General features: G+C 42.5%; 1 protein-coding gene across 2 annotated transcripts in view; it reads right to left on the reverse strand.

Moving 5' to 3' along the window:
* Nucleotides 1–635: 635 nt before the first annotated feature.
* DPP4 (dipeptidyl peptidase 4) overlaps nucleotides 636–12279 on the reverse strand; it is a 77449-nt gene continuing 65805 nt past the window's right edge. For both annotated transcript variants that reach the window (XM_036857747.1, XM_036857746.1), the window contains exons 24-26: nucleotides 3693–3765; nucleotides 3355–3428; nucleotides 636–1750 (exon numbers count right to left, since the gene is read on the reverse strand). In XM_036857747.1, coding sequence (XP_036713642.1) covers nucleotides 1649–1750; nucleotides 3355–3428; nucleotides 3693–3765 — 249 coding nt within the window. In that variant the 3' untranslated portion in view covers nucleotides 636–1648. The remainder of the gene's footprint in view (nucleotides 1751–3354; nucleotides 3429–3692; nucleotides 3766–12279) is intronic.

Raw genomic sequence — 12279 nt, forward strand, 5'->3', positions numbered from 1 at the left:
ATAGATTTTTTTCCCAATTCTTCCATTTTTAGATTTTTATGCTGTAACTCATTCTGTCTGGGACAACTTTTTCCAGCTATGTTTGAAACTATGTTTGAGTTCATAAAATCAATTTTTAAAAATAAGGCCATTTTGCAAATAATTGAACAGAAATATTATGTACCCTCAGTTATCTCAGCATCTTAAATGCATGGTTTCATTAATATCGTTATGTCAACCAAAAATAATTAGTTAAACACTTAAGTTGTTGACTTTTTTTTTTTAACTTCTACTGAGCCATCTGGGCTACCAAGATGATACTGTTGAGATTATCTGATATTATGAGCCTCATCGTAGTTCCCCGGAATAAAATGATATAGTATGTATTATATAAATAACCAAAACTATTTTGAGTTGATTTTTCAAAAGCTTATATATATGTATGATAACAGTAATTGTATATGTATTAGATAAAATCGCTATGAATTGCTTAATTTAACACATTTCTATGTATCTATTTCTTACAAAAACTGAACCCTCTCCATGTTTACGAGGCAGTTTGGGATAACAAGCAAAATAAACAAGAGCCTTTCTGAGTAAGCGTGTCCATATGCCAATGCAGTTGAGGTCTGATTCAAGACACAGAACTCATTACCTCTGAAAAAATGAAGGCACATTTATTACTGACCAGGAGAAATTCCACCGTATGTAGAATGGGAATCATATTACATACATTTGTAGCTAATTTTCAATTTTTAAAAACAAGTCCAAGGAAGTTAAAATATTCTTTTAATTAGATGCTCAAAGACATGAAATAAGAAAAACTGATGCAAAGACTCCTTCAAGTTAGGATTTGCAATACAAATATTTTCATCTCTTAACAGGGAAAGCTGATGTGTTCACATCTCCGTTCCAAGCTGCCTCTCTCACTAGGAAACATCAGTATTTTTAAAGCACATTTACAATGCTTTCCCATCACCCTTGCTGTGTTTTTGTAGCACCTATAGCCATAACTGGCACCTGGGGGCCCTGCATTGTTGGCAGTTTCTCTCTCATTTCTTTGGAGTCTATTCAACTGCTGTGGTTTTATTCAGAAGTCAGTGCTTTTGCATATATGATTTCCTGAGACTGTTTGAATAGTCTTTCTCAGAAAACTGTGCCAGTCTGGCTGTGAACAGCTCTTTGAGGAGCTGATAGCAGCCTGGTTGGGTCAGCAGGCTTGGACTGGGGTTCACAGCCTCGCCAGCTTCTTTCCCTACCCCCTCTTTTCTTACCCCTGCCTCGGTGACATCACGGCCCACATCCTGTCATTCCTTCCAAGAAGAGAACAAGTCTAGTCCAGTTAGAAAAAAATGCTGCCCAGGGAACCTCTGCAAAGCTCCCATGAAAACAATTCTTAATTGTTGTTTCACGAACTGATATGGAAGTGATTTTAAATAATAAACAAAACCAGACTGAATAATTCAAACTTCCGTAAGGTAATAATCTGTTGCGAAGACAGAAGTCCCTACTTCGGGTTATAGATATGAAATTTGGGAACAAAGGTAACCTTAACATTTCTTGATTTGAGTGTACTTTTTTAACATCATCATCTTGATGGTGCAGTTTTGAGATAATGAGAGCAAAAGTGGCTTTTCAGAAGCTTTAAATGGCATGCTGTTCCAAGGTGCTAAGGTAGAGAGAAGCATTGCTTTAGGAAGTGGCTCATGTGGGTGTATATGTGTTGGTGTGCTGTGCTGCTGGCGATCCCATGGTCTTCATCTGTATACCACTGGAGAGAGAAAAAGAAAGGTCAGAGTTAGGAAGTCAGTTGTCTTTTTTTTTTTTTTTTAACCCAAGTGAGTTCTCATGAGCATACATGGAATAACACAGGATGTTTTAATTCTTCAATCAGTTTATAAACTGAAATGTGATCAAAGAGGGTTTCTCATTTCCTCCCAGAGCTTTTCCAGGGCATGTAGTTCTGTCCTGCAGGAGTCTCTGATTGTCCTTTGCAGGTGCTGAGACAACTCACTGTGAATTTGGCTTCACTGCATAGTGCTTTAAGGATATGTATAATTAAAATATCCAAGTCCATTTTCAAATTTGACTCAAAGGACACTTAGAAACACATCATGCATAGGAGGGAATGTTTATCCTGTAAAGCCTACTTTAATTAAGTGTTATCAACTGTTAAATTTCTCCTATACTGCAGTAAGATAAACTATTAAAATAAATGAGTTTTTAGAAAGCAATTTTTCCTAATATATATCACTAAGGCACTAGAAAAAAATCTATTTCAATATTCCATATAAATGTTTAGCATAACATATGAAGTCAAAAGTCAAATGTATTATTTGCAAACACGTTTTCACTGGAATTTCACTGGAATCTCTTATCTGCATGTCTGACATTTATGTAGGATGAGTTGATGACCTGAGGCAAAAATTTATCAACTCATCCCACCACGTGAAACAAGTGGGAAGTCACTGCCAGGAAAACATATATTATGGAGACATAAATTAACTTTCAAAAATGCCTTAAAGTATCACGTCTTTTCTTTGAACAGTGGAAGGATACACCTCAACCTCATAAGAATCTAACCCCAAAAATATATGCCAGGTTTTGTGTTATCAAATGACTGTCCCACTTTTATACAGTAGGAGCTGTTTGAACTGAGCACGGAGCAAAGTGTGTACGTTAAAAGAGAGTGAGGGAAAGCAGGCTTTTTAAGCTAATACAGACAAGAAAGGACTTAACACAAAAATATTTAGTGCAACACACACATATATATAATCTCTTTTTCTTCTTAATCTGAAAAGGTCTAGTGCGTAAAATGAATTTGACTTAATACCTAGAAACATCCTCTGAATAGGCAACAACAGCTCTAGCCATTTCCGACTTTATAAAACCAGCCTAATTGTTTATAACCTGTGGTGTTCAACAAAAGATAACATGGAAGTTGCAAAAACTGAAGCGCACTGATTACTGATACCCCACTGTTGTTAGAAGGGCTAGAAACACATACTAGAGATGGATTTGCATATTTGACCTGAGCTATTATCATGCTGGTTTCACTTTAGAATTACTCTGCCACACGTTCACTGGGTAAGTGATTACTTTTTGATCAAAATAGGGAGAGACGGGACAATCACAGGACTAGGGTTTTGACTCTCTCAGGATATGCAATATTGTGCTTCTCAACCCCCAAGTGTATGATATTGAACATGACTCTCTTTATGACTCAAGGATATCACTTCTTCAACTTCTCATTGGAAAAATAAGACTCCTTTTGCTTCCGTCCCCGTCTCCTGGAACCTCTGTGAGAAGTAGTTCCAAGAGGGGAACCAGAACCCACCAGGAAGTTCCCTCCCCTTGCAGGAAGTTTTGCTATACCATCGACTGGAAATCCGCTCCAGCATCCACCAGGGCTTTGGAGATCTGAGCTGACTGCTGGAAGTGAACGTTATCTGCAGGGAGAGAAAGGAAACATAAAGTAACTAAAAGCCGCTCCACTTTTCTGGTAGGAAGGGTGGGAAAGGCGCAAGAAGAAAGGGACTGTTTGAAGTTCTAGGATTCAGCATCCCATTTAGGCCAAGACAAGTGAGTTGTGGAAAGCAACACTGTTTTATTGAAGTAAATGTAACAGTCTTGCCCCTCATGCTTTTGTTTTGTCAGTAGTGAAATTGCAAACCTGTCTGTGATACTAAAAAGTCTAATTAACTGAAACTCACCATCTGCTGTTCCATGAATAAGGAGGTACTCAACTTGTTTAAAATTTTCAGCTCTGCTCATGACTGTTGAATTCTGCAATTGGGAAAAAGAATGTCATTATTCAAAAAAAGATCTGCCATAAACTGATTTTTCACTTCAGTTTACAAAATAAAATGTTTTCAGCTGGGGCCCCCTTTGATACAAAATATAGCAAACCGATATTCAAGCAAATGCTGTCTCCATGCATGGCAGAACGTACAGCATGCCCTGTCCCTGTGAGACAGGACCGGAAAGGGAGGATGCCACATCTTCCCTGCACATGCAGAAGAGGGCATCTGCCCCCCAGGCTGCATGCGAAACCCCTCGGGTCCCAGATCCCAGATTGGCTGTGTCCTATGCATTAGCACAGGGCAGAGTCTCATATTAGCAATGTATGTTCCATGGGCTTATGCTGTAGTTCAGCCAAAAAGTGTATTGCCATGGCAACCATGTGTCACATGGTGCCATACATGCTACATTTCAAAGAGCCTGTACATAGCATTTGCAACTAAACATACTCTGCAATATGTCATATGAACTTTGGTCCACATTGCTAGGCTCTGAATGAGAAGCAAGTATTACCTTTTTTGGAACAGATGTTTAAAACCTAGGCAAATGTAACATATGGGAGGGGAAAGGGGTGAAAAAGATCAAGTACGGCCTTAGAAAATCAGTGGGTGGTGGTTGTCTGCCTCATTCTGCTTTGGGGAAAGTGCTGCTTTTGGATCAAGCCAGGGATTTAGGAGAAAAAAGTGGGAGGTCAGCTTTTTGAAGGCTGTTTCATGACCTTGCACAGGTAGGACTTCTAGAATGAGGGTGGAGTCTTTGGTGGAAAAGCTTTGAAAGTATAGAACTAGTCACCTGATCTTAATCTGGAGATGTTTGCAGAGTTGGGGTGAAGGTAAGAATGTCGTAGACATTGTAGCAACTTTGGGAAGGGGTGAGCCGGACTCTGCTTCTATTGTGGGGCACAGGAAGGGCCACTAGCCTCCCTGTGGGTTTAAAATCAGCCAGCTCCTCCTGCAGCATCTTGGTGAATCAAAGGCAACTTTATGAGAGGCAAGGTTTGTGTTTTACAGATATCTTTGTAGCTAACATCAGCTTAATATTTTGATGGGAACCCTGAAGGTCTGGCTGGAAGGCGATGGGGCTAAGGTCCGAACGTTTGTATTCTAGCCCCAGCTTCAATATCAGAGAGCTGTGTACCTAGAGACATGCTGCTGAGTGTTGTTTTCTTTGAAATGGGAGGAAGATTAACTCCTCTTGCTCTCACTGAAATAGAAATCAAGAGACATGGCTTTTTTTAAGGTTAAATTACGGTGATGTGAGGATGGTGTGACACAGTGTTTCTGGAAAAAGGACGTTCTGTCTACAACTTTCAGGACAAAGTCACCCAACATATTTGTGTTGACTGAGGCTGTCAAGGTGATCTTCTCCTGGAAAGCTTAGAGCAAAGGCCCTCCCACTCCTGTGCAGGCTGGGTCCCACTTGTCCTGACCATATGGCATTTCTGACCCAAATTGAGAATTTACCCACGAACTTTCAGAATAAACACCTAGGACTCATTAAAAGTCGCGCTTCTATTTTACTTTAAGAAACGTGTCATCTGGTGAGATGTCCCAGATGAATCCATCCATCCATCCATCCATCCCAACATTATACTCCATTCATTCTTCCATCCATTCATTCATTTTTTCAAGTCGATCAATATTTATTTGTCATATACCCAACTAAACAATAAGATCCATGAGAAGAGGAATTTATATTGTTCATTACTCTATCCTGAGCATTTAATAGAGAGCTAAATATCAATTAAAGGAATAAACAAAAGAAAAGTAGGCACTTATATTGTACTCTTCACTATGTTCGGTCCTAGTTTTGCAGAGGCAAGTGGGAACAGCTAGGGGAGGTGGAATAAAATATTCTCATTCTGAAATTTACCAAGATATGTTTTGCCCACTTTCAACCCATACACCATGCCATTAGTAATAAGAGCTGATACTTATTGTGTACTCTGCACCAGTCTCTCTGCTAAGTATCTTAAAGGATTTATAAAAGCACTGCTCTATTTAATCCTCATGACATTCCTGCAAGATAGGTCTATAGCAATCCCACTTCTACACTGAGACAATAAAGTACACCAGGTTACATCAGGAAGAAGTCGGAGCTGGACACAAGGTCTCATGGCAGAACCTCTTTTACCTCCTATGCTGCACTGAGTCTCCACTAAAATTCCAAGCTGCTCATGATGGAATTTGAGCATCCATCCAAATTCTTCCAGCAAAGATACAGGGAGAAAGAAATTGTTACGGAACTGTTCTGGGATTTGCAGTGCACAAACACACTGGGTGTCCTTTGCCCCCTGCGTTCTCATGCCTTCTTAGAGTGAATTCATTGGAAGAGAGCTGGCTCGCACAGACCTTCGAGACTTGTGAGGCGTTTTGGACTGTGTGGTTGATGCAGAGCCTAATGAAGCAACAGAACCCTGAGCGATGTCCTGCCCTGGAGAGAGGAAAGGGTCAAAATCAATCTCCCAAAAGGCCAGTGTAGGATTCAAAGCTGGCGACAGCAGAGGCTGGGGCTGACCCACCAACGGTGAACACCGCCAGTCTGAGACCCAGAGCCGGCGCCCTCGTCCGAGTCCTCCTGCACCATCCTTTCTGCGGCTACACGGCTGTCTCCTCCACCTTGTTTCTCCCCACAAGAAACCCAGCTCTTCGCCTGCCAAAGATAGTCAACTTCAGCACCTACACGTGGCCCAAATATCCAGCCGTGTGACCTCCCCTCCCCTCCAAAAGCCTCTCGGGCCTTCCTTGCGTGGCAGAGTGCACAGCAAAAGCTGCTCCACAACCTCCCTGAGCCATGAGACTGAGAAATGTCACTGAAACATAGAGTAATAGTTAGGAGACATATAAATACGCAGGACAGTTAGCAAGGAATGTGATAACTCCTGGAGTTTGGACCAAAACAGTTTCTGGCTGCCTTTTTTTTCTTAAATGGAGTGAATACAGGCTGAAAGAAGACAATTTTTATAAACAAGTAAAACCCTGAGCCTAAGATAAATGTTGTGATGTACACACTGTAGCTGTGATGAACTAGACATGGTGAGAAATGCAACATACTGAGAAAAAGACGAAAACTGTGATAAAAGTGTCATGATGCAAATTGTTTTACATTAACAATATTACACTACAAAGAAAGAAAGACAAATACTTTAATGCAGCAAGGGAAAAATAAAACAAAAGCTTCCCCCTGCAACCACAAGAGAAGTGTGTCATTTCCAATGCACACGTCCCCCTGCTCGCTGGGAGTTGCGTCAAGAGGGACCTCTCAGTGCACGGGAGCCAAGCAGCCTCAGGCACACACCCATTTCAAGGCTCACAGGCTCCCGGGAACATTTTGCCCTCCTGGAAAGATGCAGCTGTGTCACCTTGCCTCTGGAACCACCCATCATTCCCTACTAGCCTGAGCACCCTGGCTTCTCAATCCAGAGGGACTCTTGACAGTCCGCTGTACGGCACACTTTAACCCATGAAAGGCAGCCAGAGTCAGTGAGAGAAATGCATGCACTAAGTTAAGGGAGAATTAATGACCAGAAATAATTCAATGGTGCTATTGCAACCCACCAAAACAGGATAATCCCCATTTGCCTATCGATGGAAACAGAAATAAAAAAGGAAATGGATGACTAAGTTAGAAGCCGAATAGTCTGTCACCAGCTCCTAAAAAGGAAGTTTAGAGTGATAAATGGGCAAGGATGCAATGGTGGTGCAGTTGGCACTCTCCCGAGGCTAGAAACTTCCGGAGAGCCCCGCTGCCAGCAACAGCCTGGCAAAGTGAAGTGGGGAGGTTGGATTGGTCCAGTGGCAGTGCTGGTGCACAGCATCTCTGCGAGGAGCTTTTCCTTCAAGCCCCAAGAAGAACCATCTGTAGCTGCTCGTTGGATCAGGCTGGTTCCTCAGTTACCTTCCAGCAAATAAATCTTTGTATTTTTGAAATAAAAGAGAGAGCTGATAAGAGTAGGGAAGTACTGTGAGAAACAGAAGGTCTGACAATTTTTAAGCTACCCCTTGCGCCATCCAGGAACCATACGGACAGTTTGCTTCCTGAGAATAATGGTGGCAGCTTCCATGTTTTTGTAAGCTTATTTCATGGCAGGCATAGGTGTCTCGTTTAATCCTGTCAATAACCCCATGAGGTAGCTCTGATTCTCCCCATTATTCAGATGAGGAAACAGAGGTTCAGAGAGGTTTAGTAACCTCTCCTGGCTAATAGGTGGTGGAAACAGAATTTTAGCACAGGTCAAACTCAAAAGTCCATGCCTCTTAACATCATATTCTAGTGTCCCTTCACTTCACAGCCAAACATCGCATTGTCATTTCCAAGCTCTGGTAGAAAAAGCAAACAGCCACAGGTGTAATGGACACCCTATTGCTTCAGTGAGACAGTACCCCGAGTGTACTGACTTGCTCTGTGCATTCTCCCACTTGTGACCAAAGCCTCATAAATAATATTAAGTGAGGCTGTTTGGGGAAGCACCATTAATGCCACACCAGAGGTCACAGAAAATGTTTAAGGAAAAATTAATTCAACCCACCGCATCAGATGTTTTACTTGTCCGTATCCATCAAACAACTGTACCAGTGAGATGCCAAGGAAAGAGCTCCCATCCGCCTACAGGGGGCCCTACCTCAGGCCTCACCCAGCAACACTGGCTTCTTTAAAGATCACACAGCAGTCAACATTTTATCAGCACTCAACAAACAAGTTAAGGTTTGGCTTAAATCTGAAGGTCTCTCTCCCTTTGGCATATTCTAGGATAATAGAACAAATGTCAAATCAGTACAAGATGGCATATTTACAAAATTGCACCCTGTTTTGCATAACCTAACGATGCAGCAGTTCTTAAGGATTGAACATTTCAAATCTGCTAGCAGAAGACTGCCAAATCTATGACTGTTTCGTACACTTGCCAAAAGCCTATCAAATTCTGAGCAAAATGCAAAATAAATCTCCTCTACAAGTTAAATCAGTCCCTTCTGTGTGTTCCAGGCTGCCCTCTTCTCTTGGCAACAAGGCTCAGGACTTGGGCCCCGTTTCTCTTGCCCTTGATCTGACACGGCTCTCTGTAAGTCCATTCCCTCCCTGGTCTCCCATCCTGCCTTATTAGCCGCCATTTGGCCAGCTCCTCCCACATCCCTGCTCTGTGATATCCCTCGGTTCATCCAACCTGCTTCACAGATCCCCAGAAAACCAGCTCTGCCTGCTGCCACTCGTGTGTCTACTGTGCTCCTCTGCCTCGTCGGTCCCTCTGGCAGCCTGTGGAGAGCACCTACGCTATTCTGCTGCATCTCCCAGAAGTCTTCCTTAACTGGCTCCAGATAAGTGCCCTCTCCCTTTCCTACCCCTCAGTAGCTACATCTTATATAACTTTTTGTGCCTCCGTTTCTGGGTCAATAAAATGGAGAAAACTAGAGCACTTATCTCAGAGAATCTGAGGGAGAACTGAACCTAATAACCCATGGAAAGAGCTTAGAACAGTGTCCGGCCATAGAAGCAAGCACTTATTAAGTGAATTAAAAAAAATGAATGAAATAAATGAAACCAGATCCCCCCTGGTTGAGAGGAGTGGGGGGAGGTGAAACCCTAACTTCTCAGCCACTTCCCTTCCCTCCCTACATGCTCAGAAGGCACAGAATTCCTGGGGCTCCAGAGTCACAATTTGGAACTACTAGTCTTTTCCATACATACTGGGCACTATGTCATGTTCAAGTTCATGCTTTACGACTACTCTCTTTTATTTCTCTTCAAAAATTTTGCCTGTATGTTTTGTCTCACCAAAAAGGTAATCAACTTCTGAACAGCTAAAACACCAAGCACCTTGAATGGGTGAATGAAAGTCTACCACGTGTTAATATATTTTTTTACAGGTTTGACTAAAAGACCTGTGATTGACCATAGAGAGACCATTCATCAATGTTAGTCAGGAACCCCCCTCCTCAAGGTGGGACCACGGTTGCTATCTGCTTATCGCTATTGGGGGAGAGGGTTGTCTCATTGTCTATCTGATTCTTTTGCTCAAATCTGTTGCCATTTCTGTCGGCTGTGGACTGAGAATCGGACTGAGACTCACGGCAGTGAATCTGCTTATACTGCTTATTAGCTACACTGTCATCCCTCCACTCTGCCTGCCTACTTAGAGCTTCTGGGACCAGCTTCTTGGAGTTTCAGGGAGATGAACAGCTTCCTTCCTCTTTGAGTCCCTGGTATCCTTTAAACGTGCTCCTGCCCTTCCACTCGGCAGTGGGTAGGTGACTATCTACAAAAAGAGTCTTATGGAGTCACTGTTTGTGTCATTGCATTGGGTCCAAGCCTTAGTCCCAGGGTCTCCTAATTTATATGGCAGCTTTGTGAGAATAAGAAAAGGCACTCCCTCCGGTTGGATGCAGCCCCAGAGGTGCACGCCTTAGAGAATGAAGCATAGACTAGCTTCCAGCAGTGCACAAGCTGAACAACTATACATGACATCCCTGCCTGTTCCATTTGCGTATATAAATGGCTCCTTCAACTTCCTTTCCTAAGTAGTAAGTAGGACCTTTACTTCACAAAATGTGCTTCTCTTGGTGTACTTGTCTAAATTCTTTCAAATCTGGGTCATCAATGACTTAAAAATGAATCCTCTCCTCATTTGAATTTTATTAAAAATTACATTCTCTTCCAAAGGCTGTAATTCTGGCTACTGATAATGATTCTATAGCTGAAAAGGTGTACAACGATCACAGGACCTTGCTTAAAACACACTTGGATCATTCCTATCCTGGATGTGCTGAAGAAAGTCGATAGTCTAGACTACCTGGGACTCATTTTCAAAATATTTCCTCCTGACCTACGGAAATGCACAAAGAAGCGAAAGCCAGTAAAGAATTGTCTCCTTTGTCTTTTCCAAGAGGGCAGAAGGAGGGAGGGAGAGAAGGAGAGAGAAAGGGAGGAAATAAAAACAACCTGGGAGAGAGAAGTAAAAGAAGACAGGGGTCCAGAGGGGCAGCTGGGGCCTTGGAGGAAAATAGAATCTTTGAATGTATTCCTGCCAGAGACAAAAGCACAGGCTCATTTAAAAAACAAAGGAAGGCAGCTTTATTCTAAAGCCTGCTGTGCACCAAATATAGGTACTTAGATTCAGTTCTCCACTTTCTGAGGATGCAATTTACAGGGCGGAAACAATACAGTGAATGCATTTGCCTCACTTTCTCCTACCCACCTTAACTGTCGCCCAAATAATTCCTCTGAGTAACACATTGGGAACCTTTAGCTCCCTGGTACTGGCAGTTTTAATGTGTCCATTGCCAGCAATGAATTTTGTGCCAAGAAAACCCGACTCCTGGCGTGGAAGGATTAAACAGTCCTCGGGTGCCATCTGTGCAGTGAAGTGAGACAGTGACTTTGTGCTCCCAGTGTTCGTGTATTGCCATCGGTAGGAGGAAGTGACTTCTATTTACATGACTACCTCGTGCAGAGAACATCTAAGGGGAGAGATGAAAATGGCCACCTCAGTGGGGGGTAGAGTTGGAGAAGAGGGGGATGGGTGTGGGAATGAGGAGCCTATGGGAAAATCTGGAGAAAGATAGAGGTTGACATGGCAGATTAAAACGAATTATCCTCTAGGGGGAGGGCTGGTTGAAGAGGAAACACGCTGTTGGCTGATGTTCTTGAAGTGCAGTAGGGTAGGTGCCATGGACTTCTTCGGATGTCAAGGTTTAGACTTGATCCTGTGCTTCTAGGTTCAAAGACTTTCAAAATGGGATTTTTAAAATGAACTTTTGACTCATCATCCAGCAGGTTCTAGAGTCAGGATGAGGGTCCCGGGCAGTACACCTCTGATGTTTTGGGAGTTTTTAGTACTTTAGGATATTTGAGAACACCCTTTAGCCATGCCCCAAATATGGCACACTACAGGAGGGATCCTGGTGGGGTCACTAGCAAGAAAATTCCAGCTGTAAAATGAGAGCAATGATGGAGACATATAATTTTTATAACAATGTTTCCCTTCAAAAAAGTTTTAAAATTAAATCAAAAAAGGTTTTAAGGTTTCTATTTCATACTGGGTGATCCAAAGAATACAAGATTGAGCAAAGCCTTGAATGACTAATAATACCGCAGAGGGGGAAAAGGAGTACAAACTAACTATGGGTCCAAGATGAATAAATTGAGGATTAAAGATATACAAGGAAAATGTCATGGGAGTCAAGAGAGAATGCTAGTCTTCTGGGCGAGCAGGACAAGTTTCCTAGTGGATGAAGACAGAGGGGGAATGACATTCCAGGTCGAGGAACAGAGGACAAAGGCACAAAAGGGAAAGGCCCAGAAATATTCAGAGAACAGTGAACATTCCAGGTAGCCTGGGCCATTCTCAGAAAGGTGTTGAACACCTGGTTAAAGAATGAGGGCTGGACTAGTTTGTACAGGAAAAGTCCATGAAAGCGTTGTGGGTGAGGGTTAACTTCACACCTCTGTGTGGTACAGGCTGGAGTGCAGAAAGATAAGCTAAGGGGGGACCCATGGGGTTACTGT

This window comes from Balaenoptera musculus, chromosome 7 (genome assembly GCF_009873245.2).
Source record: "Balaenoptera musculus isolate JJ_BM4_2016_0621 chromosome 7, mBalMus1.pri.v3, whole genome shotgun sequence".
Taxonomy (NCBI): Eukaryota; Metazoa; Chordata; class Mammalia; order Artiodactyla; family Balaenopteridae; genus Balaenoptera; species Balaenoptera musculus.